Raw genomic sequence first — 19,166 nt, 5'->3', positions numbered from 1 at the left:
AGAGTTGCACCCCTTCTCAAAAAACCAACACTCGATCCCTCCGATGTCAACGACTACAGACCAGTATCCCTTCTTTCTTTTCTCTCCAAAACTCTTGAACGTGCCGTCCTTGGCCAGCTCTCCTGCTATCTCTCTCAGAATGACCTTCTTGATCCAAATCAGTCAGGTTTCAAGGCTGGTCATTCAACTGAGACTGCTCTTCTCTGTGTCACGGAGGCTCTCCGCACTGCTAAAGCTAACTCTCTCTCCTCTGCTCTCATCCTTCTAGACCTTCTAGACCTTTGATACTGTGAACCATCAGATCCTCCTCTCCACCCTCTCCGAGTTGTCCGAGTTGGGTATCTCCGGCGCGGTTCACTCTTGGATTGCGTCCTACCTGACAGGTCGCTCCTACCAGGTGGCATGGCGAGAATCCGTCTCTGCACCACATGCTCTCACCACTGGTGTCCCCCAGGGCTCAGTTCTAGGCCCTCTCCTATTTTCGCTATAAACCAAGTCACTTGGCTCTGTCATATCCTCACATGGTCTCTCCCATCATTGCTACGCAGACGACACACAATTTATCTTCTCCTTTCCCCCTTCTGATAACCAGGTGGCGAATCGCATCTCTGCATGTCTGGCAGACATATCAGTGTGGATGACGGATCACCACCTTGAGCTGAACCTCGGCAAGACGGAGCTGCTCTTCCTCCCGGGGAAGGACTGCCCTTTCCATGATCTCGCCATCACGGTGGACAACTCCATTGTGTCCTCCTCCCAGAGTGCTAAGAGCCTCGGCGTGACCCTGGACAACACCCTGTCGTTCTCCGCTAACATCAAGGCGGTGACCCGATCCTGTAGGCTCATGCTATACAACATTCGCAGAGTACGACCCTGCCTTACACAGGAAGCGGCGCAGGTCCTAATCCAGGCACTTGTCATCTCCCGTCTGGATTACTGCAACTCCCTGTTGGCGGGGCTCCCTGCCTGTGCCATTAAACCCCTACAACTCATCCAGAACGCCGCAGCCTGTCTGGTGTTCAACCTTCCCAAATTCTCTCACGTCACCCCGCTCCTCCGCACACTCCACTGGCTTCCAGTTGAAGCTCGCATCTGCTACAAGACCATGGTGCTTGCCTACGGAGCTGTGAGGGGAACGGCACCTCCGTACCTTCAGGCTCTGATCAGGCCCTACACCCAAACAAGGGCACTGCGTTCATCCACCTCTGGCCTGCTGGCCCCCCTACCTCTGCGGAAGCACAGTTCCTGCTCAGCCCAGTCAAAACTGTTCGCTGCTCTGGCACCCCAATGGTGGAACAAGCTCCCTCACGACGCCAGGACAGCGGAGTCAATCACCACCTTCCGTAGACACCTGAAACCCCACCTCTTTAAGGAATACCTGGGATAGGATAAAGTAATCCTTCTAACCCCCCCCCCCCCCAAAAATGATATTGATGTACTATTGTAAAGTGGTTGTTCCACTGGATATCATAAGGTGAATGCACCAATTTGTAAGTCGCTCTGGATAAGAGCGTCTGCTAAATGACGTAAATGTCATTCAGCCACGATTCCGTGAAACATAGGATATTACAGTTTTTGATGTCCCGTTGGTAGGATATTCGTGATCGTACCTCGTCTAGTTTATTGTCCAATGATTGCACTTTGGCGACTAGTATTGACGGTAACGGCAGCTTTTCCAGGCATCCAGCTCTTTGTCCTCTGTACCTGCGTCACTTCCTCTTGCAAATAACGGGGATGTCGGCCCTGATGGGTGTTTGGAGAATGTCTTGTTTGTTGAAGAAAAATTCTTTGTCTAATCCAAGGTGAGACTATTTTAGAATAGGCTCATCCATCTCCACACCCCTATGAACTAGAGGTCGACCGATTATAATTTTTCAACACCGATACCGATTATTGGAGGACCCAAAAAAGCTGCTACCGATTAATCGGCCGTTTAAAAAAAAAAAAAAATTTTATTTTTATTTTTTTTAATATTTATTTTTTAAATGTTGTTTTTTTAAAGAAATTATTATTTTTTATTAATTTTTTGTTGATGTTGTAATAATGACAATTACAACAATACTGAATTAACACTTATTTTAACTTAATATAATACATAAATACTATCAATTTAGCCTCAAATAAATAATGAAACATGTTCAATTTGGTTTAAATAATGCAAAAACAAAGTGTTGGAGAAGAAAGTAAAAGTGCAATATGTGCCATGTAAAAAAGCTAACGTTTAAGTTCCTTGCTCAGAACATGAGAACATATGAAAGCTGGTGGTTCCTTTTAACATGAGTCTTCAATATTCCTAGGTAAGAAGTTTTAGGTTGTAGTTATTATAGGAATTATAGGACTATTTCTCTATACGATTTGTATTTCATATACCTTTGACTATTGGATGTTCTTATAGGCACTTTAGTATTGCCAGTGTAACAGTATAGCTTCCGTCCCTCTCCTCGCTCCTACCTGGGCTCAAACCAGGAACACATTGACAACAGCCACCCTCGAAGCAGCGTTACCCATGTAGAGCAAGGGGAACAACTACTCCAAGTCTCAGAGCGAGTGACGTTTGAAATGCTATTAGCGCGCACCCGGCTAACTAGCTAGCCATTTCACATCGGTTACACCAGCCTAATCTCGGGGGTTGATGGGCTTGAAGTCATAAACAGCGCAATGCTTGAAGAATTGCGAAGAGCTGCTGGCAAACTCACGAAGGTGCTGTTTGAATGAATGTGTACGAGCCTGCTGCTGCCTACCATCGCTCAGTCAGACTGTTCTATCAAATATCAAATCATACTTAATTATAATTTAATAACACACAGAAATACGAGCCTTTGGTCATTAATATGGTAGAATCCGGAAACTAAAATTTCGAAAACAAAACATTTTTTTCTTTCAGCGAAATACGGAACCGGTCCGTATTTTATCGAACGGGTGGCATCCCTAAATCTAAATATTCCTGTTACATTGCACAACCTTCAATGTTATGTCATAAGTTATGTACAATTCTGGCAAATTAATTACGGCCTTTGTTAGGAATAAATGGACTTCACAGTTCGCAATGAACCAGGCAGCCCAATCTGCTGTATATACCCTGACTGCTTGCACGGAACGCAAGAGAAGTGACACAACTGCCCTAGTTATAAGAAATTCATGTTAGCAGGCCATATTAACTAAATATGCAGATTTAAAGATATATACTTGTGTATTGATTTTAAAGAAAGGCATTGATGTTTATGGTTAGGTACATTGGTGCAACGACAGTGCTTTTTTCGCAAATGCGCTTGTTAAATCATCACCCGTTTGTCGAAGTAGGCTGTGATTCGATGAGAAATTAACAGGCACCGCATCGATTATATGCAACGCAGGACACGTTAGATAAACTTGTAATATCATCAACCATGTGTAGTTAACTAGTGATTATGTTAAGATTGATAGTTTTTTATAAGATAAGTTTAATGCTAGCTAGCAACTTACCTTGGCTTTTTGCTGCCCTCGCATAACAGGTAGTCAGCCTGCCATGCAGGCTCCTCGTGGAGTGCAATGTAAGGCAGGTGGCTAGAGCGTTGGACTAGTAACCGGAAGGTTGCAAAAACGAATCCCCGAGGTGACAAGGTAAAAATCAGTTTTTCTGCCCCTGAACAAGGCAGTTAACCCCCGTTCCTAGGCCGTCATTGAAAATAAGAATGTGTTCTTAATCTCAAAAATACCGATTTACCTATTGTTATGAAAACTTGAAATCGGCCATTCTGATTAATCGGTCGACCTCTACTATGAACCAACAGTATAGACCCTACTTTGGTATCTGTCCTTCTGTTAGCTGTGTTATGAAAGCATCCATTTATTAGGGGCTTTGTGAGTAATCAGGTTGTACTAATGGTCAAGCTCTGCCTCACCTGTGCTGTTCTTTCATTTAATGCCAAGCAAGGCCACTTGTGGTGAGGTTGGCAAGTTGTCTGCTCATTTCAACCACTATTGGCTTTGTGACAGAGTTCCCTTTCACAAAACCCCAATTCTGTTCTACTGCAATCATGTGGAAAGAAAGCCAGGTCCACTTGGAGTTAGGGCTGTTGTGGTGACTTACCGCCACACCGGCGGTCACAAGCCAGGAAGGCAGTCAAATTCCACATGACCGTTTAATCACTGTTATTAGGCTTCTCCAAACTCTGATGCTGCTAGTCATTTAGTAGCCTACCAAACTGCCTGGTACTCAGCACTCTATTGTCCCTCTAATCACTTTGACATCAACGCAAATGAATTTGAAAATCTAATCAAACCCTTCATGAGAGCCCATGAGCTCATGTTGTGCAACATTTCTATAGGCTATGCAATTATGTGAGAAAACAGTGATGGCCTCTAATAAAAAAAAGGATGATCCCATGAGCTTTCCATAGGCTAGGCCTACTATTTATTTCTCAGCTAAACCATGGGGAAAAGCATCCTCCATTCACTATTTAAGTGCATAGATGACATGCATTTTTTTCCCTGCTGGCCCTGTTTCAATACAGGTGCATGATAAGTGTAAATCAAAACAAATGTCATACGTGTATGTAAAGACAAGATTAAATCAAGAATAGTCTGATGGGTGACGTATCACTTGTGAATTATATATTATCATTTGTGAATGATGCCAAGCATAAACAATGCCTTTTTTATTTATTTATTTATTTTGTGACTTGTTCTAATCATAGTTGCACACCTCATGTAGCCTTGCCCATAGGCCTATATGTTTTAATAATGTTTATCACAAGTAAAGTGGCCAAATAACTAATTCAAATTAAGCACGTTTAATCTGCTTTACAAGGGGTGTAGAGTTTAACTGGCATACATAAGCAGCGAGTTTTTCAAGTTTGGGGAAGAGAATTTTAACCATGAAAATGCACCTTTTATAATAAAAGCATTACATGCATAACTGCATTTGCGGTCACTTTTGATGACGGTGTTTTCCGTTATTGGAACATTTGGGTTTATAGCCTACTAACGTGTGCATTGCTGCACTTGTAGTATGAAGAAATAGCCTAATAGTTTATCAATATTCTAAGCTAAATGTTCTGTTGCGTCAGCCACATTGCATTAAGTTGGAAAAAAAAATATTATGCTAGTGGTTATATTAATTTGGGATCTATTGTATCCCACAACTGTCCCAGAATGTTTTGGATTATTTATTTATTGCACAGAATAGAAGAGGTCAACTTTTGTACTATGGGGGATAGTAGAATGACATTGGTTAGTGCTTTTGCTGTTCGTTAGGCTTACTCATCTTGTTGGCAGACAAAGTAAATGTGGATAGTTCTTCAAATATCTTCAATATGCACCTCGGAATTGGATAAGGACGCGCGCAGTTGCGTGATCACGTGACTGAGAGCCATGTGAGTGAAGGGTGTTTCGGTTTGCGCAGCACACTCAGGGAGAAGTATGTAGCACCAAACAGATTTTTTTTTTATGGTGCATTACAGCCACAAAGGGGATGCCGCTGTGAAATTCGAGGCATTATCAAATGCTTGTCAAATTGTGAATGAGAGACTTGATGTCTGTACAGCTTGTGCAAATTACAAAGCAGAGCTCATGCCTTTCAAGCAACGTTTTTAAAATCATCATTAGTCTCATGCAGCCTTACAATGTATTCAAAATCAAAACATACAGCCTAACGTTTGTAGAACAACTAAAGTTACATTAATTACTCTAAATTAAGCATATAGGATTACATATTTATTTATTACCGCTCAACACAGAATAGCCGCATGTGCGCAATCCCTCAAATCGTTTTGGAGAAAATATTTGTATTTTATACAGCTTTGATCAATTGGATTCTTCATACTATAATATAAAATAGTTCCACGGAATTATAAGAAAATCTTGTCTACTAAATGAACTAGTACAGTCCACAGCCAGGACCTAACATAAGGACAACTCAGAGTATGCAATTATTTCCTTCTGAAATAGACTACATTTTCTTCATATCATTCTTCTTTAGACCTGTGTAAAATAAAAAATGGATTTTAAAATGGCATGTAGGCTATGCGTGGAAGACAGATGCTAAATGTGTTTGTTAATTTATAGTCAATTACCGTGATACCGACAGTTATTTGCTTGACAATCACTGCCACAGCCCTACTTCGAGTCAATTCAAATTATATTCACATTCTGTATCGGCAGGACAGTTGAAAAGTTACACCTTCTGGCTGAGGATTTTAATGCAGGGAAACTGAAATCTGTTTCACCTAATTTCTTCCAACATGTCTCCAGTGCAACTAGAGGTGAGAAACTCTAGATCACTTCTACTCTACACAAAGAAATCTGACCATAACTCCATCTTAATTCGTGCATACAAGCAATAACTCAAACAGGAATACCAGTTATGCGCTCAATACGGAAGTGGTCTGATGAAGCGGATGCTAAGCTACAGGACTGTTTCACTAACACAGATTGGAATTTGTTCCGGGATTCATCCGATGGCATTGAAGAGTTTACCACAAGTCACCCCTTCAGTAATAAGTGCATCGACAACGTTGTCCCCGCAGTGCTCATACATACCCTAACCAAAAGCGATGGGTTACAGGGAACGTCCGCACTGAGCTAAAGGCTAGAGCTGCCGCTCTCAAGGAGCGGGACCCAAATCCAGCCGCTAATAAGAAATCCCGCTAGGCCCTCCGACGAACCATCAAACAGTCAGTGTCAATACAGGACTAAGATCGAATCCTACTACACCAGCTCTGACACTCGTCGGATGTGGCAGGGCTTACAAACCATCACGTATTACAAAGGGAAACCCAGCTGCGGGCTGCCCAGTGATGCAAGCCGACCAGACGAGCTAAATGTCTTCTATGCTGGCTTCTAGGCAAGAAACACAACCATGCATGAGAGCACCAGCTGTTCCAGACGACTGTGTGATCACGCTCTTTGTAGTCTGTAAAACCTTTAAACAGGTTAACATTCACAAGGCCACAGGGCCAGACAGATTACTGGGATGCATACTCGGAGCATGCACTGACCAGCTGGCGCGTATCTTCACTAACATTTTCAACCTCTCCCTGACCCAGTCTGTAATACCCATATGTTTCAAGCAGACCTCCATAGTCCCTGTGCCTAAGAACGCAAAGGAAACCTGTCTAAATTACTATCGCCCTGTAGCATTTGCATCTGTAGCCATGAAATGCTTTGAAAGGGTGGCCATGGCTCACATCAACACCATCGTCCCAGACACCTTGGACCCACTCCAATTAGCATACCGCCCCAACAGATCCACAAATGATGCAATCTCTATTGCACTCCACACTGCCCTTTCCCACCTGGACAAAAGGACCATCTACGTGAGAATGTTGTTCATTGACTACAGCTCAGCATTCAACACAATAGTGCCCTCCAAACTCATCACTAAAGTAAGGACCCTGGGATTAATCACCTCCCTCTGCAATTGGATACTGGGCTTTGACGGGTCGCCCCCAGGTGGGGGTAGGCAAAAACCCATCTGCCATGCTAAACCTCAACACGGGGGCCACTCAGGGGTGCGTGCTTAACCCCCCTCCTGTACTCCCTGTTCACCCACGACTACGTGGCCCCACATGACTCCAACACTATCATTAAGTTTGCCGACTATGCGACGGTGGTAGGCCTGATCACCGACAACAGGGAGGAGGTCAGAGGCCTGACAGTGTGGTGCCAGGACAACAACCTCTCCCTCAACGTCAGCAAGACAAAAGAGCATGCCCCCATCAACAGGACTGTAGTGTTTGGACCTATCATGGTCCAAACCTACCAGATCCTCAAAGCTCTACAGCTGCACCATTTGAGAGCATCTTGACTGGCTGCATCTCCGCTTGGTATGGCAACTGCTCGGCATCCGACCGCAAGGTGCTACAGAGAGTAGTGCGTACAGCCCAGTACATCACTGGGGCAAAGCTCCCTGTCATCTAGGACCTCTACCAGTCACTCCGACTACCTCGTACCCCAGTACACTGACTCTGTACAGGAAACTCCTTGTATGTAGCTTTTATATAGCCTCATTATAGTTTTGTTACTCTTTTCTTCTATTTGCTAATATTCTAACTGCATTGTTGGGAAAGGGCGTGTAAGTAAGCACTTCATGGTGAAGTCTACACTTGTTGTATTTGGCGAATGTGACAAATAAAATGTCATAATCTAAACCTACTTTGTGGCTAGCACTACAAATCGCCATAAAACACACAGAAAATACTGAGCTGTGGAAGAAAAAGCTCAGACCTGCAGAGCAATGGAAGGTATTGGACCCCATAGTGAAACATCATGTACCAGCCACGTAGAGCACTATTAAAGTTTCATAACATATCTGACGTTTCTTATGGTTATGTACTTTTAAAAACCTAATTTCTACATGTCAGTCATATTGCACCTTGAAATATGTTATTACTTTAAATGATTTTATATTATGATTTTTGTTCTGTTAACTGATTATACAACCCCGCTGAGGGAATAAATCGTTATGCTTTGTATTTGGCCAATTCCTCACTCCCAGGGTCAAGGCTTTCGAGACGCGCCCCCCTCAGACCAACCAAAGGCCTCAGATGACCCCTCTGTGAGAGAATCGGGAAGCTTGAGCAAGCGTCCCCGGATGGAAGACGACCAATCTACAAGAAAGTAGGGAAACGAGTGGTTTTAGACCATGAATGTGAAATATTGTTTTGTTTGAACGGTATTATACTTAGAACAAAAACCCAATATACTCTTGTCTGCACAGTTTGTTGCTGAATATTTTTGCTCAACACAATGTACAGTATTTACACTGAGTTGAAATACAATATTTGCCTCTGTCAATAGCTGCCCTGTAATTACTGCATGTTATACTATCATGTACAGGTAACTGCAAAAATAAAGGAAACAAACACCAACATAGTGTCTTAATAGGGCGTTGGGCCATCACAACCTGCCAGAACAGCTTCAACACGCCTTGGCATAAATTCTACCAATGATTGTATATATTGTAGGAATGGACAAAGCCATTAATCACGTGACACCATTAATTCCTATGTGAAGACACAAAAGCGCATTGAAGACAAATGAAGTCGGTTAAGATGGCATTGCATAGAGGCATAACATGCTCAGTTTGAGTTGCTCCAGGAAGTGCCGTTGCAGGCTAGCTCAGTGCTGCCCTCTTTCATTGAGTAAAGGTTTCCTATCCGCATGCTAAGGTTCGGCTGGCGCCTAGGCGAACTTGGCTAGGCGAACCGAACGAGTGTGCTCGCAGACCTTCGCTTGAAAAAGAAGGCGACAATGGTGCTGTTTGTCCGTATTGAAACGCCGTAGACAGTATACACTTCCTCAAAATAGTCAATTAAGATCTTAGTTGTGCAATTTTACATCTTACGAGGAAGTGAAAAAATGTGCATGAAAACGAATCAATTGTTGAATGACAATAAGCACTTCATTGAAGAATCCTTACTGTTGACCAATCAGTGACGAAGGGGCGTCGACTTTGGCTTCTGAACTTTGGCTTGCCTCAAATTATTTTTGTGTGTATGAACAGCCGAAAAAAACTTTGCCGAAGGCCAAAATGAACAAAAACGTCACAATGTCATCATAATACACTATATATGCAAAAGTATGTGGACATTAGTGGATTGTGCTTTTTTTAGCCACATCCGTTGTTGACGGATATAAAATCGAGCGCACAGCCATGCAATCGCCATAGACAAACATTGGCAGTACCTTACTGAAGTGCTCAGTAACTTTCTGCCCTGCTAGAGCTGCCCCGGTCAACTGTAAGTACTGTTATTGTGCAGTGGATGGCACAGCTGCGACGTGGTAGGCCACACAGAACGGGACTGCCGAGCGCTGAAGCGTGTGGTGCATAAAAATCGTCTGTCCTCAGTTGCAACACTCACTACAGAGTTCCAAACTGCCTCTGGAAGCAACGTCAACACAAGAACTGTTCGTCGGGCGCTTCATGAAATGGGTTTCCATGGCCAAGCAGCCACACACAATCCTAAAATCGCAATGCCAAGTGTCAGCTGGAGTGGTGTAAAGCTCACCGCCATTGGACTCTGGAGCAGTGGAAACGTGTTCTCTGGAGTGATGAATAATGCTTCACCATCTGGCATGGGGCTGGGCGATATGGCCTAAAAATCATCTTGATGTATTTTATACGTGTGTGTGTGTGTGTGTTTTTTATTTATTTTTTTATTTTTTTAGAACACCTACTCATTCAAGGGTTTTTATTTATTTTTACTATTTTCTACATTGTAGAATAATAATGAAGACATCAACACTAATGAAATACTACATGATTCCATGTGTTATCCAACAAAAAGTGTTAAATATGTTTTAAATTTGAGATTCTTCCAAGTAGCCACTCTTTGCCTTTATGACAGCTCTGCACACTGTTGGCATTCTCTCAACCAGCTTCATGATGTAGTCACCTGGATTGTATTTCAATTAACAGGTATGCCTTGTTAATTTGTGGAATTTCTTTCCATCTTAGTGTTTGAGCCAATCAGTTGTGTTGTGACAAAGTAGGGGTGGTACACAAAAGATAGCCCTATTTGGTAAAATACCAAGTCCATATTATGTAAATAACAGCTCAAATAAACAGAGAAACGACTGTCCATCATTACTTTACTTTAAAACATGAAGGTCAGTCAATATGGAATATTTCCATCAAGCGCAATACTGAACATTTCCATTTTCGTCTCTCATGAGGACCGCCACAGGAAAGGAAGACCCAGAGTTACCTCTGCTGCAGAGGATAAGTTCATTAGAGTTACCAGCCTCAGAAATTGCAGCCCAAATAAATCCTTCACAGAGTTCAAGTAACAGACACATCTCAACATCAACTGTTCAAAGGAGACTGTGTGAATCAGGCCTTTGTGGTCGAATTGCTGCAAAGAAACCACTACTAAAGGACACCAATAAGAAGAAGAGACTTGCTTGGGCTAAGAAACATGAGCAATGGACATTAGACCAGTGGAAATGTGTCCTTTGGTCTGGAGTCCAACACCGAGACGCGGTGTGGGTGAACGGATGATCTCTGCATGTGTATTTCCCACCGTAAAGCATGGATGAGGAGGTGTGATGGTGTAGGGATGCTTTGCTGGTGACACTGATTTTATTTATAATTCAAGGCACACAACCAGCATGGCTACCACAGCATTCTGCAGCGATACGCCAGTCCCACTAAGCCCAAACCAGATGGGATATCATTTGTTTTCAACAGGACAATGACCCAACACACCTCCAGGCTGTGTAAGGGCTATTTGACCAAGAAGGAGAGTGATGGAGTGCTGCATTAGATGACCTGGCCTCCTCAATCCCCCGACCTCAACCCAATTGAGATGGTTTGGGATGAGTTGGACTCTAGAGTGAAGGAAAAGTGTACGTGGGAACTCCTTCAAGACTGTTGGAAAAGCATTCCAGGTGAAGCTGGCTGAAAGAATGCCAAGACTGTGCAAAGCTGTCATCAAGGCAAAGGGTGGCTATTTGGAAAAATCTCAAAAAGCAAATATATTTTGATTTGTTTAACACTTTTTGGATACTACATGATTCCGTATATTATTTAATAGTGTTGATGTCTACTATTATTCTGCAATGTAGAAAATAGTAAAAATCAAGAAACCCTTGAATGAGTAGGTGTTCTAAAACTTTTGAGCGGTAGTGTATGATTTTTTAAAATGTTTTCTCTAAGCTTTACTGAACATCTTGGTAAAATATACTGCATTTCAAACAGTCAGCAATGATTTGAATTATTTCAGGGATTGTGAAATTATACCTAAACTAAAAATAAGCCTTCCACAACCATAAGACCCACGAATTATTTAAAATCGCAGCTTTTTTTGCAATAATCACTGATCTGGCTTTGTAGTCCATCTATGAAAATGACTATGTTTCAAATTTAACCAGAACATGCATAATGCATATTAACTAATAATGACTAACTTCTTGTAGCAGGCATTATAGAAAATTAACAAATAGCCAGTTCATCTTTTATATTTCAAGTTTAGCCAACTTGGATTTATTTGCTAGCTAACAAGGTAGAACAGTTGAATTGTTATGAACATACCCTTCTGTCCATCTCAACTGTTTGAACAGCATGCTAGCCTGTCCACTTTGTTCAGATATTGAAATCAAGTGGCCTACATTATTTCTCTGAATGAGAACGAGTTTCCAATTCCTTATACAAATGCATATTTCGCATTTTTAAACAGACTAGACAGCTGGTATAACAATCTTTGGCTGAAATGCTGCTATAACTGTACTGCAATGCAAGCGTAACAAACTGAGCATTCATTTTCCAGAACCAATGTTCATTGATACTCCGATTTTTAGTTGTGTGTTCTGAGCGCAATTTGAGTAGTTAAGACATAAAAACGTAACTTCTCCTCTGAGACATTATTTTACTGTAAAATGTGTTTCAGTGTCCATGTGACCAATTCTGTTGGATCAAACCTCAAATGCAGATAGCGAGTTGAAACCGCTTGTCACAAAGAAGTGATTTCTTATCTTTGTTGTGTGAGAGCAGAGAGGAAGAGGCGAAACGAGAAGTTTCACTCTCGCCAAAATAACCTCAATGCATTTCTATGGGCTTATTTTGGAACTAAGCTTGTCACCTGCTTGCCCGCCTTTCAGACGACTCCCATTGTTAGGGCGGAGACATGTGCATCACGTCATTTATATAAAGTTCTCTGGTGTAAATGTAAAGTTGCACAGAAGGAGCAAAAGACACGAGACAAAAAAATAACATGAATAAGCGGAGATCAATACTCAACGAAAAATAACCAAACCTTGATTCTTGCAATACAGGCATTTGGAATCTCTTGCAAAAACAAATCTGAATGAATTAGATTTATTGCCCAGCCCTAATCTGGCAGTCTGACTGACTGACTAATCTGGGTTTGGTGAATTCCAGGTGAACGCTACCTGCCTCAATGCATAGTGGCAACGGTAAAGTTTGGAAGAGGAATAATGGTCTGGGGCTGTTTTTTATTTTTTATGGTTTGGGCTCGGACCCTTAGTTCCAGCGAAGGGAAATCTTAACGCTACACCATACAATGACATTCTAGACGATTCTGTGCTTCCAACTTTGTGGCAACAGTTTGGGGAAGGCCCTTTCCTGTTTCAGCATGACAATACCCTCTGTGCACAGGTCCATACAGAAATGGTATGTTGAGATCAGTGTGGAAGAACTTGACTTGCCTGCGCAGAGCCCTGACCTCAACTCCATGGAACACCTTATGTGAGCCAGGCCTAATCGCCCAACATCAGTGCCCGACCTCACTAATGCACTTGTGGAAGCAAGTCCCCGCAGCAGTGTTCCAACATCTAGCGGAAAGCCTTCCCAGAAGAGTGGAGGCTGTTATAGCCGCAAAGGAGGGACCAACTCCATATTAATGTCCAAAATGTGTGAATGAGATGTTCGTGACTGCAGGCTGCCATTAGCAACTAAATGACCATTAACTTCTGTGTGATTAAAAAAAAGAATCTGTTCAAGGACATACAGTACGTCTGGTGTATTAGAACCTATTATTGGTATCATGACTGTCGTCTAAAAATGTTTTTATTTACACAAAGATTGACCACGGCAATTCCCATTTGCCCATTCACTATAATGGGGGATCCTGTTTTCTGCTAACAATGCCTGCAGTACCGCGGTCGACCTCGAACTTCCGTGGCCGACCTCGAACCTCCGTGGCTTCAATGAGAGGGGGCAGTCTTTCTCGCTGGATTTTTACAAGTGTCTGGAACTCTACTGTAGGGATGCGATGCCGTTCTTCCACGAGAAATTCCATAATTTGGTGTTTTGTTGACGGTGGTGGAAAACGCTGTCTCGGGTGCCGCTCCAGAATCTCCCATAAGTGTTCAATGGCGAACGTACATAAAGATGTCAGATTTCAGCATTATCCACTGACTTTTAACCTACGCCATATGTAACGTATACTTAGGCTCGCTCTCTCTCCCTCCAGAGCTCACTCTACTCTGGATGAGATGCTGCAGGCCATGTTGGTGGAAAGGGCCGCTGGTCACAGAGTTCTGAAAAGTCCAGGTCTGGTTGCACACCCCAAACAACAGTGAGTGCCCATCCATTAGCATACAACCTAATCCAATATCCACAGTTGAAGTCAGTCCAACATGTCGATAACGATATTTTCCTTGCCAAAAAAACCCCGATACAAATATTACCATTTTTTGCGGACTTTTAAGCAATCTAAACTCGGCAAAAAAGAACCGTCCTCTCACTGTCAACTGCGTTTCTTTTCAGAAGACTTAACATGTGTAAACATTTGTATGAACCTAAGATTCAACAACTGAACAAGTTCCACAGACATGTGACTAACAGGAATTGAATGTGTCCCTGAACAACGGGGGAGGGGGGTGGTCAAAATCAAAAGTAAGTTAGAATCTGGTGTGGCCACCAGCTGCATTAAGTACTGCAGTGCATCTCCTCCTCATGAACTGCACCAGATTTGCCAGTTCTTGCCGTGAGATATTACCCCACTCTTCCACCGAGGCACCTGTAAGTTCCCGTAGATTTCTGGAGGGAATGATCCTAACCCTCCGATCCAACAGGTCCCAGACGTGCTCAATGGGATTGAGATCCGGGCTCTTTGCTGGCCATGGCAGAACACTGACATTCCTGTCTTGCAGGAAATCACACACAGAACGAGCAGTATGGTTAGTGGCATTGTCATGCTGGAGGGTCATGTCAGGATGAGCCTGCAGGAAGGGTACCACATGAGGGAGGAGGCTGTCTTCCCTGTAACGCACAGTGTTGAGATTGCCTGCAATGACAACAAGCTCAGTCCAATGATGCTGTGACACACCGCCCCAGACCATGACGGACGCTCCACCTCCAAATCGATCCCGCTCCAGAGTACAGGCCTCGGTGTAACGCTCATTCCTTCGACGATAAATGCAAATCCGACCATCACCCCTGGTGAGACAAAACTGCGACTCGTTAGTGAAGAGCACTTTTTGCCAGTCCTGTCTGGTCCATCGACGGTGGGTTTGTGCCCATAAGCGACGTTGTTGCCGGTGATGTCTGGTGAGGGCCTGCCTTAAAACAGGCCTACAAGCCCTCAGTCCAGCCTCTCTCAGCCTATTGCGGACAGTCTGAGCACTGATGGAGGGATTGTGCGTTCCTGCTATAACTCGGGCAGTTGTTGCCATCCTGTACCTGTCCCGCAGGTGTGATGTTCTGATGTACCGATCCTGTGCAGGTGTTGTTACACGTGGTCTGCCACTGTGAGAATGATCAGCTGTCCGTCCTGTCTCCCTGTAGCGCTGTCATAAGCATCTCACAGTACGGACATTGCAATTTATTGCCCTGGCCACATCTGCAGTCATCATGCCTAAGGCACGTTCACGCAGATGAGCAGGGACCCTGGGCATCTTTCTTTTGTTATTTTTGGTCATTATGGCCAAACAGTTCTATTTTTGTTTCATCAGACCAGAGGACATTTCTCCCAAAAGTACGATCTTTCTCCCCATGTGCAGTTGCAAACCATAGTCTGGCTTTTTTATGACCGTTTTGGAGCAGTGGCTTCTTCCTTGCTGAGCGGCCTTTCAGGTTATGTCGATATAGGACTCGTTTTACTATGGATATACACTGCTCAAAAAAATAAAGGGAACACTAAAATAACACATCCTAGATCTGAATGAATGAAATAATCTTATTAAATACTTTTATCTTTACATAGTTGAATGTGCTGACAACAAAATCACACAAAAATAATCAATGGAAATCCAATTTATCAACCCATGGAGGTCTGGATTTGGAGTCACACTCAAAATTAAAGTGGAAGACCACACTACAGGCTGATCCAACTTTGATGTAATGTCCTTAAAACAAGTCAAATGAGGCTTAGTAGTGTGTGTGGCCTCCACGTGCCTGTATGACCTCCCTACAACGCCTGGGCATGCTCCTGATGAGGAGGCGGATGGTCTCCTGAGGGATCTCCTCCCAGACCTGGACTAAAGCATCCGCCAACTCCTGGACAGTCTGTGGCGCAAAGTGGCGTTGGTGGATGGAGCGAGACATGATGTCCCAGATGTGCTCAATTGGATTCAGGTCTGGGGAACGGGCGGGCCAGTGTATAGCATCAATGCCTTCCTCTTGCAGGAACTGCTGACACACTCCAGCCACATGAGCTCTAGCATTGTCTTGCATTAGGAGGAACCCAGGGCCAACCGCACCAGCATATGGTCTCACAAGGGGTCTGAGGATCTCATCTCGGTACCTAATGGCAATCAGGCTACCTCTGGCGAGCACATGGAGGGCTGTGCGGCCCCCCAAAGAAATGCCACCCCACACCATGACTGACCCACCGCCAAACCGGTCATGCTGGAGGATGTTGCAGGCAGGAGAACGTTCTCCACGGCGTCTCCAGACTGTCACATCTGTCACATGTGCTCAGTGTGAACCTTCTTTCATCTGTGAAGAGCACAGGGTGCCAGTGGCGAATTTGCCAATCTTGGTGTTCTCTGGCAAATGCCAAACGACCTGCACGGTGTTGGGCTGTAAGCACAACCCCTACCTGTGGACGTCGGGCCCTCATACCACCCTCATGGAGTCTGTTTCTGACCATTTGAGCAGACACATGCACATTTGTGGCCTGCTGGAGGTCATTTTGCAGGGCTCTGGCAGTGCTCCTCCTGCTCCTCCTTGCACAAAGGCGGAGGTAGCGGTCCTGCTGCTGGGTTGTGCCCTCCTACGGCCTCCTCCACGTCTCCTGATGTACTGGCCTGTCTCCTGGTAGTGCCTCCATGCTCTGGACACTACGCTGACAGACATAGCAAACCATCTTGCCACAGCTTGCATTGATGTGCCATTCTGGATGAGCTGCACTACCTGAGCCACTTGTGTGGGTTGTAGACTCCGTCTCATGCTACCACTAGAGTGAAAGCACCGCCAGCATTCAAAAGTGACCAAAACATCAGCCAGGAAGCATAGGAACTGAGAAGTGGTCTGTGGTTACCACCTGCAGAACCACTCCTTTATTGGGGGTGTCTTGATAATTGCCTATAATTTCCACCTGTTGTCTATTCCATTTGCACAACAGCATGTGAAATTTATTGTCAATCAGTGTTGCTTCCTAAGTGGACAGTTTGATTTCACAGAAGTGTGATTGACTTGGAGTTACATTGTGTTGTTTAAGTGTTCCCTTTATTTTTTTGAGCAGTATAGATACTTTTGTACATGTTTCCTCCAGTATCTTCACAAGGTCCTTTTGCTGTTGTTCTGGGATTGATTTGCGCTTTTCGCACCAAAGTACGTTCATCTCTAGGAGACAGAACGCGTCTCCTTCCTGAGCGGTATGACGGCTGCGTGGTCCCATGGTGTTTATACTTGCGTACTATTGTTTGTACAGATGAATGTGGTACCTTCAGGCGTTTGGAAATTGCTCCCAAGGATGAACCAGACTTGTGGACGTTTACCATTTTTTTCTGATGTCTTGGCTGATTTCTTTTGATTTTTCCCATGATGTCAAGCAAAGAGGCACTGCGTTTGAAGGTAGGCCTTGAAATACATCATCAGGTACAACGCCAATTGACTCAAATGATGTCAATTTACTTATCAGAAGCTTCTAAAGCCATGACATCATTTTCTGGAATTTCCCAAGCTGTTTAAAGGCAGAGTCAACTTCCGACTTCAATTGTATGTGTGGTGTACTTACCTGAAGGAAGGCATTGTTTTTGTTTTGATATATGTATAATTGGTGGGATTATAGATTTGGTGTGGGACAATTGTATGAGTTGAGTGCATTTGATAACAGTGAATGGATATATGCTAGTCAATATCAAGAATTTCTATGTACTGAAATAAATCTAGACTGGTATAGACAGTAAGTATTTAAGACTAGTACAAGAAAGGGATACATTTGTGAATTGCGTATTGGGAAAGACATGTGAGTTTACTCTTCCATTACATCCACAAGGGAGGAGACAGGGAGACCCGCGTACTGAAGTTAAAATAGAATTGAAACCAATTGTGGTTATTTACCACACATGTGGAACCATTTACAGTAGCGTGGTTAGTGAATGAATGTAGTGAAACTAAAGAAGAGGGGTTAGAGAAAATAGAACTGCGTTGGGTATATCATCCTATGTTAGGTTCTACTACCCGTATACGGGGATAGAACTGGGGTTTTCTACAGTACCATACAGATAAGTCAGTAAGTCCACATTACATAGAACCTGATTAAAACAAAATCACAGGGCTCAATGACAGATTCAACCAAAGGCAGTGCAGAGACAGTGGGTCCCACACCAATTAAACATATTAGTCCTAAACAATATTTACAGGACAAATATCCCTACTTGAAAATCGACCTGGACTGGGTGTTTTGTAAATGGACAATCAAAGAAGAAAAGTACAGATATCCGGTCACAGGAACATTTGATAAGACTAAGTGTGATGTGACATAGTCAAGGGAAGGCAAGCCAGTAAGAAGAAGAGTAATAAGAAGGTTACCATACTGTCAGCCACTATATTGGGACTAATTTGGACTGAAGGACAGACGTTTTATGCTCAAAGTCAGTTGAAACAGTTGAGTCAAAGGGTAATGGAACAAGGGAAAAAGAGACCCAGGATTAGTCCCAATATAGTGGCTGACAGTATGGTAACCTTCTTACTGGCTTGCCTTCCCTTGACTGTCATTTATCACATCACACTTAGTCTTATCAAATGTTCCTGTGTGGGCCCCTTCACCCTACAGCTCCCCCACCTTATGAAGATAAAGAATGAGGTGTGGAAGTGATAGCTACTTGTACAAAGGTAATTATTAAGGGGGAACTAATGAAAGAAGATGAAGAGGGTGAGAGTCTACAAACGGGAAAAAAGAATAGAACGAGATGGAGAAAAAAGTTTCAGTAATTGGCAGAATTAGGGTCCCCCGGGTCCTTGTCAACCCCTCTAGGAAACCCAGACAGACAGGAAGATTCCGCATATGGCCAGCAGTTCATATAAGGGCAGTAGTGGACCCTGGGATCCGGAGAAGGACTGGGAAACAGGCAGTAAGAAAAAGATCCCATACAAACCAGTGAGAACTGCCAGACATGATGGAAGAACAAAGTTTGGAAAGAGTAAAAGAATACTGTATTTTCAAAGAACAATGGAAAGACTTAAGGCGTAAAGTCCGCGAACACCGAAAACAACTGAGGGAACTACAGAATGACGATTCTGAGGAAAACAGGAGACAATATGACAAACTAAAGGT

General features: G+C 43.5%; 1 protein-coding gene across 1 annotated transcript in view; it reads left to right on the top strand.

Moving 5' to 3' along the window:
- The window catches only part of LOC106603463 (DNA repair protein RAD51 homolog 3), a 32,097-nt gene extending 23,248 nt beyond the window's left edge, over window positions 1-8,849 (top strand). The window contains exon 10 of the mRNA XM_014197185.2: window positions 8,477-8,849. Within this exon, the coding sequence (XP_014052660.1) occupies window positions 8,477-8,602 (126 nt within the window). The 3' untranslated portion in view covers window positions 8,603-8,849. The remainder of the gene's footprint in view (window positions 1-8,476) is intronic.
- Window positions 8,850-19,166: the final 10,317 nt, after the last annotated feature.

The sequence above is a fragment of the Salmo salar genome, chromosome ssa04, assembly GCF_905237065.1.
Source record: "Salmo salar chromosome ssa04, Ssal_v3.1, whole genome shotgun sequence".
In the NCBI taxonomy this organism is placed as follows: Eukaryota; Metazoa; Chordata; class Actinopteri; order Salmoniformes; family Salmonidae; genus Salmo; species Salmo salar.
The sequence above is the reverse complement of the archived record's forward strand: the minus strand, read 5'-3'. Positions and strand labels throughout refer to the sequence as shown.